General features: G+C 39.1%; 1 protein-coding gene across 6 annotated transcripts in view; it reads right to left on the minus strand.

Moving 5' to 3' along the window:
• Window positions 1-20,308, minus strand: part of OGDH (oxoglutarate dehydrogenase) — a 173,745-nt gene that overhangs the window by 65,936 nt on the left and 87,501 nt on the right. For all 6 annotated transcript variants that reach the window (XM_030201749.1, XM_030201752.1, XM_030201748.1 and 3 more), the window contains 4 exons: window positions 9,654-9,769; window positions 5,399-5,553; window positions 1,703-1,849; window positions 14-104 (listed from right to left, as the gene is read on the minus strand). In XM_030201749.1, coding sequence (XP_030057609.1) covers window positions 14-104; window positions 1,703-1,849; window positions 5,399-5,553; window positions 9,654-9,769 — 509 coding nt within the window. The remainder of the gene's footprint in view (window positions 1-13; window positions 105-1,702; window positions 1,850-5,398; window positions 5,554-9,653; window positions 9,770-20,308) is intronic.

A 20,308-nucleotide genomic window follows, 5' to 3' on the forward strand; every position in this document is an offset into this window, starting at 1 on the left:
ACAAGTCACTAACCTCATCAGCAGCTTCCAGTTTAGAATCAAACTGACAGAAAATCTGCTCCAGCTCCTTCCGGATCACATTGGCTAAAACGTTCAGACGCCCTCTGTGAAGACAGCCACGTCCAGTTAGCAAAGGAGAGGATGGCACTCTACACATTATATTAACTGTTTGGGGGGAGGGGGGGAAGCTGTTCCCTTTCATCCCATTACACTCAGACATCACCACATTGTACTGGCTCTCCTCACTCACCCCAGCTTTCTTCTACACTCTGGTCACTCGCAATCAAAAGGAGTGGATGCCAAGCCAAAAGGGGCATCACGCTGCAAGTCAGAATCTGCTAGCATACAAGCCAGCGCTGTTTTGTTCAGTACCTTCCTTTACTGCCAAGCTACCTTCAGTGTGAACATACTTCTCATGGGCCAGGAAACCAGAATTATTTTAAACTGTTCATGTCAAACAAATCCACAAAGAAAATCCAACTTAACAGAAATCTTACAAGATACTGATTACCTCTCCTACTTCAGTACAAAAAGCACTACTGAAGTGCCTTGCTCAAGCCTAAGCAGACGTGCTAGGCTTTGTGACTTATCAGCTTTCAGGTCTTGGCATTAAATAATCATCTCTTCCACGTAGAAACTTAAGGTGAAGTTTCAAAGATGAAGGGAGTCTCTCTGATTAACATGGACTATGCAGAACAGCTCTGAGGCTGATTTTTCTTCCACACAAGTCCTCTTCCTTCTCTGCTCACTGCTCTTGAGCAGCTAATTCAAAGGGGCCCAAGTAATAAGTTTTGCTATCCTTTAGCACAGTTTAGTCTTGTTTTCTTCCATGCATATTACCATAGCAGTGTGCATTTCCTTTAATGCCATGGTAATTTACATGCCATTTGTTTATAGAACTGTGAATAAAGCTTTTTGAGCACTTGTTGAACTATGTACCCAAAAAGTTTTAATTATTCCTCCCCAGACAAAAATAAACATCCATAAATAAGAACACAAGAAAGGGTCAGTACAAAAGATTCTTTCAAAGCCCCATTCATACAAATAACAGATGAATAAAATGGACATACTGAGAGACCTGCAGAGCTAGTATGGAATATGCAAGTTGATTAGCAGTCGTGAAGGCATACTTTTAAATATGAACATTTTCTGAGAGTTAAGAAGGTACCTAAAACCCACATTGCCCTAGTTGTTGTTAGTCAGGTATGTGTCACTTCCTATCAGAATTAACTTTTGTTTTTCAAACTATTTATTTTGGGAATATACAGTTCTCTCCTGGTCCTTTGGGCATCCAACTCAACTGGAAACAACCCACATTAGGTAATGGAACCACAAATCTATATTCTTGATTATTTCCCCTTTTTTATAACTCCCCTGCCCTAGTTGTTGAAGTAGCAATCCTTGGCCAATAGCCAGAGACTGTAGCTCTCAAGATCCAGCCACTAGGCGCCATCATTCTACAGCAGCTGGGAACTCTTCACATTCTTCCCACCCTCAATGAATATGAGCATTACATTCACAGCATCCTCATTTGGCCTAGGGAGCAAAAATTGCAAACATCCTGTTTCAGGGATCTTGTAAGGGTGCTTAATGACATTAAAAAAGTAAAATTCATCATATATGTCAACTCACAGTATGCAATGGCCACCCATGTTCTGTTCTCTTAAACAGAACATCTTGGCTTTTTTTTTTTTTTTTTTACCTGTGAGGCATCCCCATGATGACATAATCCACACCATTCTCACTCGATTTGTCAATGATTGTCTTTAGTGCTGGTATCAAAACCTCACATCCTTCCAACCCAAAGCGTTTTTCAGAGGACCATTTCCTATGCAGGAACTCTTCAAACCTGCAAAATGCCCAGGGAGAAGGCAGATTCACTAGTCACATCCTCAAGATTATTTCTATTTTATTTATTTATGGATTCTTACGTCCATTTCCCCCCCCCCAAAAAAAAAGCAACAAATTGAAACAATATAAAATTCCTAATAAAATGCTATAAAAGTAAAATTAAAATAAAATATTCAATACATAGATTATGTAGTAACAGCATAGTAAATGAAGGAACATAAAGACCCGTATGGTACATTCAGTCTGCCCAACAAGATAAACTCATTTTACATGGTATGTGATACTTTGTATGTATACCCAAGTTTGATTTGTCCTTGCCATTCTCAGGCCACAAACTGTAGAAGTCTGCCCAACACTACTCTTGTACTAAAAGTTCTGAAGATAATTGTCAAAGCCCCTTAAAATTTACACTCCAGCCCATCCATACCTATTCTGTCACAATCAAGACGTAGATCATAGAAGTCTGCCCAGCACTGGTTTTGCTTTCCGATTACTGGTGTTGCCACCCAATCTCTGCTAAGATTCCGTGGATCCATTCCTTCTAAACAGGATTCCTTTGTGTTTATCCCACGTATGTTTGAGTTCCATTACCATTTTGATCTCCATCACCATCATATTTTATGTATGATCACATAAAATAATAAAACCATCCCAGTAAAGATCACAATAAAACCAGTAATTATATATATATATATATTTTTTTTTCTTCATTTATATATATAATTTTTTTTTTTGAGAGAGAGAGAAATTGAGATTCTTGGTGAACTTATATCTAGTATAAAGCAAAAATAGAAAAACCATGCACCAAGGGAGATAGGCCTTCCATCTCCACGGGTCGCTAAACCAAATGACTTCTGCCTGCAGTAGCTTTAAGCCTTCTCTAGCCCAGAGTATGACCAAATTCACATGCTATGACCTCCTGGACCAATCCAGTGCCATTAGACCTGGATACACTGTGATCCTCTGCAATACATGACTTAGAAAGGCCCACAGGGGAAACATGAAGAACCTTATTTGAAACCACTGTTACAACAGAGCATCCAGCCTCAATGGTGACCATTCCCCCTGCTGAAAAAGCAAGGGGCTTTCACATTCTGCCTTGTGGCCAACAAATTCATGGTGGATTGTCCCAAAAGGCCCAGAGGAGACTATATGCCTGTTCCAATAGTTCCACCTCTCCTGGATTCAGAAAAATGCTTGCTCAGAAAGTCATCCTGTACATCCCTCCTTTCCTCTAAAGCAGTGATCTTCATTAATTTTTAAGCTGGGGCCACTCTGAATTCTAATGAGCTGAAGGAGAGCCACCAAATATCTTACCATGTGGGCCCACGACACTGCTGACTAGTGTGTGTCAATGACATCCATTGCCACCAGCCCACCTTCAAACTTCATTGGGGGAGGGGGGTATCCTCAAGATTGTGGGCAATTCCCAATAATAAGAAATGCCTTCTCCTTCAAGAATGTAGTTCTTCCCGTCATCTTTCCTGAGCTTGGGTAGAGAGGCAGTGTAAACAGAAAAAAAAAATCCCCCTAAAACAAGAAAGACAAAGAACCACTCTAGAGGCCACCTTTCGCCCCTGGGCCTTGTACTGAAGAACAGTGCTCTAGAGTATACATACACTTCCTAAATCAAAAATTGTAGTCTCAAAAAAACAAGTGGTTGGCAACAGGGAAACAGTTCCTCTCCTCTTTCCACACATTGGAATTAAGAAGTCTTGGATGCATGAGTGTCAGTCAGGGAAGAACTAATATTACCCCTGGCTAGTGTTTTACCCCGGATGCAGCCATTTTGGCAAAACATGGCCACGTAGGGTCTTTTCCAATAAAGAATTCCTTGGACTTTTTGGTCTGCTTTGTTTTCCAAGAATATTATAATGCCTCTGTATTGCTCCATGGTGCAACCTTACCTTGAGTACTGCGTTCAATTCCGACTATGTTCAATTCTGATCACCATATCTCAAAAACGATATAGCGGAATTAGAAAGGTTCAAAGAAGAAAAACCAGAATGATATAGAGAATGGAACTGCTCTCATATGAGGAAAGGCTAAAGAGGAACACTGTTCTCCGAGTCTGACGTCCGACGTCAGCATGCAACAGAAGAACAAAGACTTTTTTCACTACAGGACGAAGAGGATGTCAGCTGGCTGGGATTGGGGTCCCCTGCCAGCAAAACCGAAGGTAGGCGACAGCGGGGGAGGGTTCACGGGGGGGGGGGGGGGGGGGGTTGAGAGGGCAGGAGGTTGTCAAAAGTGGCAGCGGGTCGGCAATGGCGGGGGGGGGGGGGGGGGGGGGTTGGCAGCGCCGGGGGGGGGGCTAAAATGTGCCCCCTCACCTCGGGCGCTGGACCCCCTTCCCACAAAAGTCTGGCTACGCCCCTGGCTCCGGAGTACTGACTGCACGTAGGTGATTTGGAAGATTTCCTCTGCACTGCTAGAAAAAAAAAAAAAACCAAAACAGTCAGGAGTGTCCGTGGCTTCAGATGACGTTAAAATTGATCGAGCACACTGGGCGCTTGGAAGATGCGTCACAATGTTACATACCATGTAAAATGAGTTTATCTTGTTGGGCAGACTGGATGGACCGTTCAGGTCTTTATCTGCCGTTATTTACTATGTTATGTTATGTAATGTGCCAAAGGATACAGTGGTGTGTTTCCACAGTAAACTCAATGAAAGACTCAATTTATCAAGCAGCTCGAAAACAGAACAACTTCTTTTGGGACTCGTATCCAGTGGAAACAAACCCAGATCTGTCACCCATAACACTGAAAAAACAGACTTGAGGGTTATTACAGGGAAGCTGCGAGAACAAGTAAAATACAGGTGGTCCTTTCCTTTTGGCCTGGTGTTTGTGGCACAAGGAAAAAGACAGAACTACTTCTAGAGAATCTGCAATTGCAATCATGAGATCACTTGGATGGTGGTCATGTAAGGCGAGCCTGCAAGAATCATCTCAAACAATTGGACAAACTGCAAAATTAGAAAAGGAAATTTCCGCTTCGTTAATAACTGTTACTAAGGATTTTAGGTGTCAGATTAGGACATGTGTTTCAGGAATTTCTAATGGTTAAGAATTAGATCTGTTTTATGAAATTAGTTGTATTTGTACTACACTTATATGATGTATTTGTTTTATCACAATGAATTATTTTAAGTGATTTATAATTCCTGGTTATGTCCAGTTTTTTCCACCATTATCAGAATAGAACTGTAAGGCTTACTGTGGAATATAAAATAAAATTATGTCACGTCACTAGGCATCAGAATACAGCCTTGATTATTTGTCTTTGAATTGCCACTGCTGAGTGGTATTTCTGATTTGTAAACTTGATGTTTTTCAAAGATCTGGAATACGTTACACACTTCATTTAATTTTATTTATGGTAGGGGGAACAGGGTTTTGATATTTTTCTTGGTTATATGAAAACTATAAAACTAATAAAGAACTTAAAAAAAATCTATCTATACCTATATCCATACCTATACCCATATCTATATATATATATAAAAATAAACAAAGTGAGTCTAGTGAGTGGTTTTACAATACCTGGTGGAACGGACTAGCCTGGCCAGCAGGGTGCGCTTCTCCTCATTGGTAAACTGCATGATTCCTGGAGTTTCAAATTTTTGCCTTATCCACTGACATTGCTCCAGATCATTGATAAACATGAACTCAACACCGATGTGTTGGCAGTAAGCCATCTGTTTACAAAATATGAAATGGAAAAAAAAAACTCCATCAATGAAGTTCAGATTGAGTACATGAAGACAGTTCTTCAGATCTAAAAATGGAATAATCAGGGTGATTCCTTCAGAGGGACGGCAGCAGCCCATTAGAACTGCTCTCAACAGTGAACCTTTGAGCATCTGTGTACACACACACACTCAAGGCCTGCTGCTGACAGTGGTTTTAAGGCCTGCCCTGCCACACCCCATGTATTTCCTTTGAATTTCTTTGGAGGTGGGGGGGGGGGGGGCGCATGGCTGATGATTCACTTAAGGTTTCAGATATTCTTGGACTGGTCCTGGGAATAATATAAAATGATAAAGTCATACTCCATCTGTGAGTGTAGAGAGAAAGCATAGGACAACAGAACAGTGAAGCATGACCGTGAACAAGTTCTTGAGACACTGGGAGTAGCTTGATAATATGCAGCTGAATGCACATGTACACATATACATGCAAGACCGTGCATACCTATATGTACACTGTGTTTAGGCGTTCCTGGAGGTGGAGTTAAAATGTATAAATGCATTTTATAAAGTATAAATGTACATGCATTGAGCAAACATAAAGCTTTGTGCTTTCTTTGGAGGAGATATACATTTGTGTGAGAGGATTTCTGCATTATAGCGTTCTGAAAGCCCGTTTCTTAAAGAAAGATACATAGGTTCCAATGTTGCCTTTATGGACATTTCACATAGGTGCCCTGTTCTGAAATTACTCCTACTATGAATAATGTACATGATAAAAACAAAGATTTTTTTTATTTATAGGACTGCACTTCTTATTTATTGATTTTATATTTAAAATTTTTATTGAACAAGCAGCAACATACAACCAACATGGGATATATTCAGTTGATCACAGTTCTCAAAACCCCTTAACGCCCAACCCCAAACCACCCTCTCACCTTTTACCTCTTACCCCTTTCCCTTTATTGATTTTATATACTGCCTTTTACTGATGCATGAAGGTGGTTTACAGTCAGTAAGCAACATTTAAATACAATGTACTAAAAAAAATGTAAATGCAATTAAAAGACAAAAGTAGTACCTATCTAAACGTTAAGGGGGTCTTTTACTAAAGCTTAGCTCGAGTTCTCTGCAGCAGGGCCCATTTTATTCCTACGGGCCCTACTGCAGATAACTCAGTAAAAGATCTCCTTAATTACAAGATGACTTTTATAATGTCATTCATTAAAAACAAATTAACATTTTGAAACAAGAGTAAAGAGGATGATGGAGGGAATGGTCTTGAATGAGTGACGTAGTCCTTCAGCACAAATTTTCATAGGTGAACCAGAAGCTAAAAATACAAATTCTCTATCCATGAATTTTCAGTGGCCTCATTAAGAATAGGTCCTCCAAAAAAACTCTATAAATGCCTTGGCATTAATGCCATTGCTCAACCAAAGAACTATACTTACTTTATTTATCTGGATTTACTTACCACCTTTTCTGAAGAAATTTACCCAAGGTGGTATACAGCCACAATAAGCCAGGCACAGGCATTAGAGAATTACAGCAGTAAAAATATTAAAACAGTACTGCATATTTTGGCACAGCATGCTACAGCATAGGGTGTAAGTGGAGGAGGATGTAGAGTGGCAATATTCAGCCACTATCTGTAAAGTTAAGTGGTTTAATTTAGGACAGCAGAAAAGTTATCTTAAATTAAACCATTTAGCTAAGTCTATAGCTGTAAGCAGCAAACACTTTCCAAATATATTGAGCACTGCTGTCTATTTATCTATAAGGTAATGCTGAATACAGAGTTTTTCTAAATACTGTGGAAATGCTCACCGCTGGTTTTGAATATTGACCCATTAGTTTTTCTCCAGCCAACACGTCCCCTTTGCTGCGCCCTTGTCCAGAAAGTCAGAGTGTCTCACTTCCGTAATGCCCTAAAAACTATACCACGCTGAGTTGAACACGAGGCTATGGATGCTGGTCACGTGGTTTGTTGGCTAATCCGTACATTACTACGTGGAGCATCTGGGCTCAATTCCCAGCTCGTTTTCCACTCATATGGTTTATTGAACTTTAAATACCACCCTTTCTGAAAACATAACAGGGCAGTTTACAAATTTAAAAAATAGAAAGAAAGGAATATTATTTGACTAGAAATAGGAAAAAGAAATTGAAAATAGGAACGTTTTCTTCTCAAAGCCCTTCACTCTAGCTTCCACTAATCATGTAGACCTTTTGAAACAGGTCTTCAAATATATTTTAAAGTTGGAAAAAGATTGTATGCACAGACAAGGTCACGGAATTCGAGTAGATGAGCAATACAAAAAAAGAAAAACAACACTTTGACAGGTTGAGTCTAAATGTGCAAAATGAACAGGGGGTACATGCAAGTGGCCATCATGTAAAACAATTGTAATACCTTGGGTATCAAAGGCTAAATAAGGAGCATTACCAATATTAAGTACTTATAGGTCGTTATAAGAATCTTGTACTGAATTTGAAACTGTACAAGTAGTCAGTGATGGAACTTCAAATTTTGTACAGTTTGTAAGCGCTTAAGTCCAGCATAGATAGCATTAGTTGTCCCTAGGGAAAGGCAGCTTAGTCATTACAAAATAGTGACACCCAGTGGTCAAATATAGGGCCCATGATTGCAACATTCTAGAAAGAGCCCTGGCGCATGACCAAAGAATGAGTTGGGAACACATATAAAAGTAGGGAAAGTGGGGGAAATATCTTCAGATAGTTGCAAATGAAGGCTTCATAAGGTGGAACCAGGCTTGGATTAAATAAGATGGAAGCCCTAAGTAACGGAAGGAAACTGTCAGCATAATGACTAAGTCCAATTCTCTCCCAAATTTTAAACTCAATAGGTGGGAAAACAAAAGGGGAGTGAGCTTCAACAAAGAGTCTGACATAAGATGTGTCCCATGAAGACAAGCTTTAGATCAGTCCAGATTTATAAAACAGACTAGCAAACTGAACCACCTGGAAATGTTGGGCGAATTCCTAGAGTATCAGTGAGCTTGTAGTGGCCAGGACAAGTGTGGCTGTTGCCTAAAACAGTGTTGGTGGGGACAGGAAGAAATAGAGAGCCACAGGCAATTCACTATCATCGAAGCCCGCCCCTAAACCACATGAAAACATAGGCAGAGCTACTTCCCCACCCCCAATCCAGTCCCTGCTAGTTCACCCCAATTTCAAGTCTTCTCTTCATTGAGCTAGCAGAAGAGTGGCATTCGGTCCAGCTGCTTTGACTGCATGGTGCGCTATCCCCCAAATTCTGTAAATGGTGTCCAAAAACTTAGGAACGCAATTAGGTGCGCAGTTATAGAATTAGGGCCAGTTATGCATGTAAAATAACTAACGCTAAATTGGCAGACTGATGTTAAATACCAATAATTGGCATTAAGCACTAAATGGTGCTAATTTGCAGTTCTGTGTATAACAGACTTATGCTCCTAGTCTATAAACAGCGCATCTAACTTCTCGTGTGTGCAAATGCAAAGGGGGGCATAAATTTGGGAAGGGCCTGGGTGTGTTAGGCATTCTGACCATTCTTGCACATGCTTTATAGAATAGTTGCATTAATGCATCCAGCTGCCATATTTAGGTGCCTCCACTTATGCTAGCTATAAGTGGTCATGCTTAAAGTTTGGCATGTTACTGCAGACTTAACACTAGTAGTCTATAAAATTTTCAGCACACAACTCTGCCATTATAGAATACTAACTTAGCACCCAGTGTTTTGGCACCTAACTTGTAAGTGACCGATATAGAATTTATACCTATATGGTTCAGACTAAGCATATTACACCAACTCCAGGTGGTGGCTCCCTTTATAATATCTTCCGCATACCCTGGCACAGGGATGAGGTTCATGCCTGTCATGATATGCACAAAACTAGCCCATTTGGAGACATTACTCTGACAGAACTGAATTGCATGGTAGAGGAGGCTAGAACAGATGCACTGCTCTCCTGCCAGTCAGAGGGAAGAAGAGGAACTGAAGATAGTAATGCAGGGCAGTCCAAAGTTTTCAGTCCACCCAAAATATAATGTACAAATAGATGCTATGCTTTTATTATTATTACTGGTAATTTCCTTACCTCTAGGCGACGGATAATTTCCCGCAGTGGAAGAGCTGACTCATTCCCTCCGATGAATGTGGTAGTGGGTAGATGGAAGACTTTGTCCAAGTCTGACTCCTCCAGTCCGTAAAATCCTGTAAAGATTTATCATAAGGGGGTGGGAAGGCAGTGGACAAGCAGGAATAGCAACAAGAAAATACGGAACAGTCATATGGGAAAACAGTTCCATGAGAAGGGAAGAGAGGGAAAGAGGATCAAAAATTTTAAAAAAAAAATGGTAAGTAGCACAAAACCAAAGTACAAGGGAAAATAAAGGTGATAATGAAAAAAGCCAGCCATGCAATTCATAAACAATTCATTCCAAGCACAATTAAAACACAGCAATGTATGTGTGAAATTTTAACACATCAGTTCCATGTTTGAATCATATATGAGTTTTAACAGCACATATACAAAAATATAACATTTTAAAACGGAAAACAGAAGAACGCCAAAAGATATAGGATTGAAAAGAAATTAACAAGAGTTCATGTTAAGAGAGGAGGGATGAAAAAAAGCACAGAAAAGGATAAGCACAGTTAGAAAAGGAGGAATGAAGGTGGGAGATAAGACAAAAAAAAATAACTATCAGTGTCCAAATTCTTCAGTTGTTGCACCACAGAGCAGGCTCTATGTCACAGAACATTTATAGACAGCTCTGCTAGCCTCGCTCGGGATCATAGACACCTCTCCCAGCTCACAATCTGTCATGCAAGATTTGGAATCTGTTACAATTTTCGATCAAAAAACATTGCAAATTCTGCACTGAAATCTGGAAACATTTGCATAATTTTCCATTAAAAAGTCTTGCTATAAACAGAAATTGCCTAATGTCTCTACTACCTTTATATTGAGCAAACTGATGGAGTGAGCCAGTCAGTATGTATTAAGTTCGTCGAATATAAAAGTCTTACCTAAAACTCTGAGCTTTATTTCTACTTTAATATATAACTGAAAACATCTATTTCAAATAATTATTTTTAATATTTACATACAACCAACATGATCATTTTCATACTGAAAATTGTAAGGGGCAAATATTTTTTTTTCCTTTTCTAAACAAGGAAACTTTCCAAGAGGAAAGCGAAAAAGTCCAGCATCTGGAAAAGCAGTGACCCACTCAGAAACAATTCTATTAAAAACTTACACGTCTTCAACACAAGACAGTTTTTCTGCATTTCATTTAGAAGAATATTTGTGAACTTGAAGAAACATTTGAGAGATTATCTCCTCTAACTTTCTCACGGTTGCTTTTCAGAGTTTTTTTTTTCTCTCAATTACGGTAAGGAAAAAGAACAAAATCAAATGAAGCAGTGAATATGTTCCAGAGCGAGGCCTAGAATGCACAACTAGAAACCAATGAGAGGCTGAGAGTCACTACAATAAGGTTTTCTACTAACTGCAACTATGAAGTGGGCTACTGGATACAATTACAGCACAGCCATCCTACTGCTGGAAACTAAAGCTACTTTCCCTTCCTCAAATCCTTCTATGCAGGTTGTTAGAATAAATCCCAGAACAATTAACACCAAGTAAACTTGTGAAATTCTCTCCCATGAAGAAACACTTCTTGGGAGGCCAGTACTCACCATCCATCTTATTCCTCTCTCAGTACAATAATCTTTACAGTCATGACATGAGAAATGTGGACCGTGACAAAATTTTAAATAACAAAGCAAATCAAATTTGAAAAAAAAAACCCAATGAGCTACACAAGTACATACATGGACAGCTAAACTCAAGAAAGTGAGAATGGATATGAATACAGGAGCAGCAGAGGTGCTCAAAATGACAAGACAAGGTGTCATACTCTTGCAATATGCACAACATTTACATGTTGTACTAATGAATAACCAACAAGCACTGTCAAATTAAACATGAACTGTTATCACAACCATCTTTTATAGTCATACAGCTAGATACTCCATGTCATACATTCATGACCTGGGGCTGGTTTGTAGCCATGCAAAAATGCTTAGCATCTTGAAGACTTATCTCTACCCCTCCCCCCCCCCCCCAAGTCCGCTGTGAAGGTGAGGAGCAATTACAATTCATAGAGGTAAAAACCACCCCTGTAAAACTTAAATTATACTGATGCACTACATCCCATTCTTGTTCTACACCCTATTATATGATTAACACCAAGCATGATATATATTGAGATTTTTAAGCATCCACATATGATTTATGAAGAGTACCAACCATTTTAGTAGCTGTCTTATGGTCTGACTACCTCGTTTATATCTTTTAAAAGGTGCCCTCTACAGAGTTAAACACAGTATTCTAAACAAGGTCTCACCTCTTTTTTTCCTACTGGTCATTCCTCTCGCTATGCACCCTAGTATCCTTCTAGTTTTTATTATCACCTTTTTCAGTTATTTCGCATTTAGAGTTATTGCAAAACATTTTAAAAGAAATAGGACACTGGATGCTAAAGCATAAGCTTAAATTCTGACAAAATAAAATTTATATTAATTAGTTGTAAGCCTGATATGGATGAAAAGAGTATTATGATAAATCAAACTCGGTATCAATTTTAATCTTCCATTAATATTCTGGAGGTATGGTTAGATAATAAATTATCTTTAGAGACACAATTAACACACTTACCCAGAGATTCTTCTTTGTTGCATAATTTACATTGAATTCGGAAATAGTTTGATCAAAACTGTCATGAAACGCCTAGCCACCTGCCTGGGGTTACCCCGTGGCCACTTAGAGGGTGTATCCCCAGCACAGCTTACGTCTGCCTGCACCTGCTGCTTGTGCTCGACACTAGCACCCTCCTCCCACTGAATGGGTCACAACTGCCTCTGGGATAGCCTCCCGCTCTGCAATTATCCCCAATGATTTCTAGGTTACTGAAGCCACAATCCCAGTGGTCCCATAGTTCCCAGAAAGCACTCACAGACCCAACACACCAACCACCAGGATTCTTTATCGGCCCAGACAGGCAGAACGAACAAACAAATGTGTTTACTCTCAGAACTTGGAACCGTGGACAAAAAGAAAATATGCAAATAGTAAACAGTAACTGAAAAATAGATTAGAAAACTAAGTAAACATGTGTATACTTCCTAGAAAGTACCCGGGGAGATCAGGACATATATAGCTGTTCACCAGTTATCAAATAATTTTTTTTTTTTAATTTTAACAGGGCTTCAGCAAAGCACTCTCTCTCTCTTCTCCTGGTCTGAAACTGAAGCAACAGCCAGCATCTGCTGGATAATTTCAAACTCCAGGCCAATCAGAACCCTCAAGTTTCAAATAAACACTGGTTACATCAGTACAGGTACTTCCTACGATCTGTGTGCTGACTAAAAGAAAGAGAAGTCAGTCCTCTGTAACAGCTTTAAGCATAAACATGCACCATGTGCTGGCCAAATAGGAGAAATACACTTCAAAACATAATCAATGCAGGAAAATATCCAATACATTTTACAGGCTTAAAACACTTTCTTCACAAAAAACATTTTCAACTTTTTGTTCAGGCTTTGATTTTGAGTTTGATTACTGTAATATTATTTGGGAGCATCCAGAGAGTGAAGAAGCTTCTCACTATACAGAATGTAGCAACACACCCAATTTTTTCATTAAAAAAGTTTGACGACGTATCTTATTATGTGATGCTCCACTGGCTCCCTGTGCTATAAAATTATATATGGCTTATCCCTAGTTTACTTATTGAATCATCTTGCTTTTGTTAACAAAACAAGAGTCACCAGGATTTCAGAACTTTTCACCTTTCCTTCTTTAAAAAAATATGAGAACTAGACTAATTGATATTTTTTTCATATCAAGAAGTTCATTTGGATAAGGCTATCAAGGATATCTTGATGTCTGAAATGTCTTATAACCAATTCTGCAAACAGATTAAAACTTGCCTATTTAGAAATTTTGTGTTAAATAATGTTAAATAGAATATGTAGCTCAGGGATGTTCTGTTTTTAAGTTAAGTTTTGTTATTCCTGGAAATGTCCAGTCATCTTTAATGTGTGATCCGCATTGAACCGAAAGATGTTTGGTGGAATATAAATGTATTATTGTTAATATAGTTCCCCCACCTCAAGTCCTGCTCCTCTTTTGTGTATGGAAGTACTTCACTCCTACATTGCACCTCTCCTTCAGATTACAGTAACCCAAATGCATGACCCTGTATTTTTCTACATTAAATTTTAACTGCCAAATTCTGGACCATTCATGCATCCCTCCTTACGTTATCCACACCATCAGGGGTGTCTAACCTATTGCAGATTTGACATCATCCCCAAAGAAACCAATCTTACCAATTTTACCAGACAGCCCTTCCACAATATCACTTACAAAAAAATGTTAAAAAAGCAGGACCAAGAACCAATCCTTGCAGCATACCACTTGTAACATCCATTCACTTGTCTGAACATTCATTGTACTTGTTCCTGTTTTATTGTAAACCACTTTAAAATTTAACTGTATTATTATTATAAAGAATGAGAGAGTACGTATGATCGTTGCAGTATTCAATTGTAATTATAAGTTTATAAGTTTAAGGTTTCTTCAGAGACTAATTTTTTCTTTTAGTGGACCAGATCCTGACGTAGCTTCCCTGTGAAACATGTTGCATCGATTGTGAAAAGCTGAAAGTTTTGGGGGCTTGGACTGAAAGAAGTCAATAAAATAAGCCTAAGAGGATAGGGAAGGGGATGAAATCAGGAGCTGATGCAAAAGATAAGCGATTGTTACATCCCTGTTTTAAGTGCCGTGCAACATACCCTTCACCATTATTTACATGTACCTATTTGGCTAAAGGGCCACAAGTCGAATGGGGTTGATGTGTAGCTGCACTATAGGCAGTCCTGTAGCACAGCTGCAAAAAGGCCTCTGCAGTGGTCAATTCTCCCTCCAATCTGATCCCCAAGATTTACTTGGTGGTCTAGTGGGAAGAGGCAGGAGCAGTCTCTTTCCATTCCCATCCTGTCTGGTTGAATGCAAAATGCACCTCCTGGCCCCTAGCAGTGGTCTCACAGTACTACTGCTAGGGGTCAGCCTTCCATATAAAGGCAAAATGCAGAAGGGGACCACTCCTACTCTGTCTACTAGACCAGTGCTTCCCACAATCCTCAGGCCATACCAATCCAGTTGAGTTTTCAGGATATCCACAATTAATATGCATGAGACAGATTTGCCTGAAGAGGTAGCATACAAATCTCTCTCATGCATATTAATTATAAATACCCTGAAAACCCAACTGGCTGGGTGTGCCTGAGAACTGGGTTGAGAAGCACTGCACTAGACCACCAGGGAAAGTCCTCAGATACGTTCTGGGGTGATGGGAGGTCCAGGGAAGAGCTGGGTTTTGAACCTGTGGGTGGGGCTTGGATGCAGGTGCAGGGCTTATTGGGAAACCAGATCAGAGAGGAGGGGGTGTACCATAGCAGCAGAGGCATGATTCAGTGTTTCCCAAATCAGTCCTGGAGTAGTACCCCCTTGCCAGTCAAGTTTCCAGGATATCCACAATGAATATGTATGACATTGATTTGCATACACTGCCTCCATTTTATGCAAATCTCTCATGTATATTCACTGTGGATCTCCTGAAAACCTGACTAGCAAAACGGTACTTCAGGACCAACTTGGGAAACACTGGTAAGATTTATTTTTGTATTGGTGAATGAGCCCTCACTGTTACCATGTTTGCCCTGTGCGGCGAATGAGAGCAGATGCTCAACATGCCCCCTGCATTAAAAATGTACGACACTTTAGTAAAAAGGTTTGTTTATACATGAGGAAAAATCTTTTTGTCCTCATGGACCCTTCCTGTTTGGGAAGCTTTCTGGTGGCAAGAAATATCTAAGCATTTTATGGATTATAAATAGGGTCCAAATTATTTATTATACTCACTTGAAATTTATTTTTGTGGAATTTTTTTTACTGCTTTTTCCGGTGATATGGACTGCATGCATTTTCTTTGTTTTGTTTGTATCATTGATAACTTCTTTTTTGGCATATCCTTCAATTTATATTGTGTTGTAAATGCAAATGGTTGAAAATTAACAACAACAACAACAAAAAAAAACCACCACACTTGCCACAAAGACAGCCATTGCTTTTAGTGATCGCAATGTTGTATAGGTTTTAACAGGCACTTAATGGATCTTTTTTTGGTCTTGGAATGCTTCATTATTCATCCTACCCACTATTTATATACAGTAAAGTCTCAATTATCCAAAGTAAACAGGACCGAACCATTGTCAGGTAAGTTACAAGTTAGTTGTTGACTGGTTCTTTTGATTTAAGTATATTTACTTTTTATGACAATCAATAAACATTTTGAAAAAAGAAAAGTCAGATAATACAGAAAACAATGGTAACCCCTCAAACAATGGATAACAATCACAATGGTGCTGTTTTACTGAAAAAGCAGGGACCCAGGTATGAAACTTCCCTCTGTGCTACAACAGAAAATATCACCGAGGGGTCTGACTGATATGCAAGATAGCCAGATATCTAGACTGTACTGTATTTATATATTTTCTTTAACTTTTTTTATTTTTGACTCTTGAATGAATGAGTTGGGTATACCTTTTGATTTTTATGACATTTCTTTGATATTTTATATTTTTATCGTATTGTAAACCACCCTGATCCAATAAGGCTAGTGAAGTACATCAAATTTTAATAAACTCTAAATCCCTGATCACAAATATAAATTGTATACAACTTTAATTCCCATTTCCTAGGGAAGGTAAAAACCAGACAAAATAAAGCTGCAATGTAGGATTAATAGAAGGGAAAGGTTTAAGGGCATGACAGCATATTGAACACTTACAGAGCCTAGTAACTGCTATCCTGTTTACACGTCTCAACCAAAAGAAACTTAGCAGTCCTTTTACTAAGGGCATGCTAGAAAGTGGCTGGTGCTGCGATTAACTCATGGGTTTGCCACACGCTTCGGCCACTTTTTTGAGTATTGGTAAAATGGCCACAGTAGAGTTTGTTTGTTTTTTTAAATGGCCATGCACTAATTTCCCCATTAGTGTGTGGCCATTACAGCTGGAAGCCCTTAGTCTCCCATGCTAATCCTGCACTAAATCAGGTAGCACGTGATAGTGTGCCCACGCTACCTGATTAGCGCAGGCACGCCTAGTCTCCGCCCCGGGCATGCTTCCCTCAGCAAAAAATACATTTTTTTTTTACTGCGGAAGTAGCACACGCTGCTGGTCATACTAAGGGACATCTCGGCGCATGCTGCGGTAATGCCCTTTTACCATGCGGTAGGCTCCCATTAGGCCTATCACACCTTAGTTAAAATGGCCCTAAGCTCCGATTAGCTGGAGGCTCCCCAGTGTAGAACTAATTCAGAAGAATGGCTTCTGGATCCAGGCTCATTGGTATACTTTGCAGAGTCTGTTCCAGGGACTTTTTTTTCTCTTTTCCAAAGTAATCAGATAACTGACCCACGGTTCATAGAATGATTTGCATGGAACTGAAAACTCTCCTCTCAAACCTGCAGCTATCTGGCCATTCCCAAGTTAGAAGATACCATTAGTTACCAGTAATAAACAAGCCTTGTTACAGCTTGCAAGAAACCAGACAACCATGAGTTGTTAACACAGCAAGGCAGCTCTTTGCCAGATAACATTAACAATATATGAAATTCAAACTAAAAAGTACATGGCAACAGTGCACCTGAACAAAGCAGCAAACAGTTGTAAACATGCCTACAGAAATATATGGGTGCACTCTGACCCACGTATTTCATCCATGTGAGCATTTGCAGGTGCATATGCTAAATGCAAAATCCCAGCTTACAGTGTACAGTAGCTTGAATACTTTATCCGGCATCTGACTGAGAGGCATCAAATGAACTTGGTCATGTACAAAATTTACTTTATAAGATTGAGAATTCTAAAAGTCTTATTCCTGAATGTAGCCACATATCTCTTTTGATGTTAGAGTGGCATGGCACTCACAGCAAGAATGCACATAGATTTCAGCCAGCATACCTCAACAAATACAGAAACCCATAATGCTTTACAGTAACAAAATGACTAATCTTATAACTGTTTGGATTGATATAGGATGTCTAAAAGAATGGGACTGCATACTTTACTAAACTATTTATCACTTGGTCAGCAATGAAAACCCAGCAGGAAGCTCATAGGAGTCTCTCCTCTCCCTTACAACTTTCTAGTTCGTTGGTTGCCTTCTTCCTCTCTGCTCAGTCCAGACTCTCAAGTGGAGTAGCAGCCTAGTGGTTAGTGCAGTGGCCTGAGAACCTGGGGAACTTGGTTCGATTCCCACTGCAGGTCTTTGTGACTCTGGGCAAGTCACTTAACCCTCCATTACCCCAGGTATACAAACATAGATTGTAAGCCCCCTATGGACAAAGTACCTGCATATAAAGTGTACAGAAATGTGTACATCTAGCACCACTATAGAAATGATTAGTAGTAGTAGCAGCAGGCTTTGATCCTGGTGACCTGGGTTCAATTCTCACCACAGTTCCTTGCGACCTTGGGCAAGTCACTTAATTCTCCATTGCCCTGGGGAGGAAGAAAGTAACTGCATATAAAGTGTACAGCACTGAGTTTATCTAGTGGCACTATAGAAGTGATTAGTACTACCACTAATACTCAACACAAGAATATTAAGTGAAAAAATGGAGAACACACAACAAACATTGATAAACTTCACTGGAAGACTGGGTCTTTGCAAAAGAAAATAATAGCTTGTCTTAAGATGGAGTAAACCTTTAAATCCATTTCAATGGAGTCTTTAGTGTAACTTATAAAAAGGGCCCATATGGATATAGCTGTGTTAATCTGTAGTAGCAAGAAAAGCTTTCCTGTAACAGACCTGGTACTAGCATCTGATGAAAGTGGACTCTTATCCTTAAACACTTATGCCACAATAAATCTGAGTGTACAAAGGTGTCAACAATTTATTTATTTATGCATGCATTCCTTTATTCCACTATTATCCAAAAACAAGTTTTGGTTCAAAGTGGCTTACAGTTTACATTTTGGTGGACTTACAATAGTGTTGTGCAATGTGGAGACGGCATCTATAGTTCATGTGGTTATTCATAGAGTTTTTGAAGAGATAGATTTGAAGAGGAAAAGGTAGTGGTAGCTTTTGTTTTGATTGGTTTCTTTGGCTACAACCCTTCCCTCTCTTGCATGACTTTACCTAGTCTCTGGAATTCTCTATATTTTCTTCATCAGTTACCCACCACCATGATTTTCAATGAGATGCAATTCTCTCAGGTGGAGAGGGCAAGATTATTTGACAAGTGGGGTTTTGTCTTTGGGGACATAGCATGTGAATGCTTATTATTATTATTGTTTGGATTTTGCTCACATGTTTTTCAGTAGTAGCTCAAGGTGAGTTACATTCAGGTACACTAGGTATGTCCCTGGAGGACTTACAACCTAATTTTGTACCTCAGGCAATGAAGAGTTAAAATGACTTGCCCAAGATCATAAGCATCAGTAGTGGGATTTGTCTCCAGCCCCAACCCCTTGGGGTTTTGATGGTCTATTTGTTGGTTTCTTACATTATTTTTAATTGTTTTACTGTGATTAATTTTAAAAACAGCCTCAAATGACCTTTGGTCAATGAGAAGGTATAGAAATGTAATAAGCTAAATAATAAGAATTATAGATACACAGATATAAAAATCTTCTACAGAACAAATTTTCTAGAAGTCATTGTCTAAAAGCGCTTCAGTTGTGTGGCCCAGTTTGTTTTACCTGAAGAATATACAACATACAATTTTCAAATCACACTGTGGTTATTTTTTTCCAATTTGCAAAGATGAACAATGTGAAAAATGTTAACACAACAAGCAGCTATAAACATGTATTAGACAGGGTAAGATGCACATCTAATCCAAGTAATGGCAAAATGAAAACATGTCTTTCTTCGGTATATCTGTAAAAACAGAGGTGCAAGGAGCTTCTGAGAGATATGGCATGTCACAGTGGCAGAAACATAAGAGGCACGTACACAATGCTTGTTGGCAGACTCAACATGAGAATGAAAGGGTATGAAACAAATGGCTTAAAAAATGTAAACACTGACATCATAAAGACTTACATAAAAAGGTATGGTTATTTTAAGGAAGCAGTACAGTAGAACATTAAATAATTCAGTGGGCAATTCTCCTCTTGATTTTTAATAAACTTCTGAATTTTTAAAGCTTTTAGAAAGCTATTGAGCCACCCCCACCCTATGAACCCAGATAAATCAGTTCCCTGATCTATCACTCAGTGTTATCAGGCAATGTATTCAGTATATATAAGGCACAAACTCTGCAATGAGAGCTGTGAGAATAGACTTGGAGACTATTTAAAAAGGAAGTGCTGTGGCTGCATTAAGACACGTAGCAAATAAATTCTGTTAATTCAAACCCAGACAAAAGGGACTTCAGCAAAAATGGAAATGACAGATGCAGGTTAGGATGCCCACCTAGTACTGCTGCTTTAAAACAAAACAAAAAAAAAACCCATTTCATTTCTCTATCTTTGTATAAAATTGTTCAGTTTACATGTTCGACATGTATAAAGTTTCAGTGATTAGAATGAACACACTGCATGACCTCGTGATGAAAGGCTGCTTGTACATTTAACATTTCTCACCTGTTTAAGGTA

This window comes from Microcaecilia unicolor, chromosome 4 (genome assembly GCF_901765095.1).
Source record: "Microcaecilia unicolor chromosome 4, aMicUni1.1, whole genome shotgun sequence".
In the NCBI taxonomy this organism is placed as follows: domain Eukaryota; kingdom Metazoa; phylum Chordata; class Amphibia; order Gymnophiona; family Siphonopidae; genus Microcaecilia; species Microcaecilia unicolor.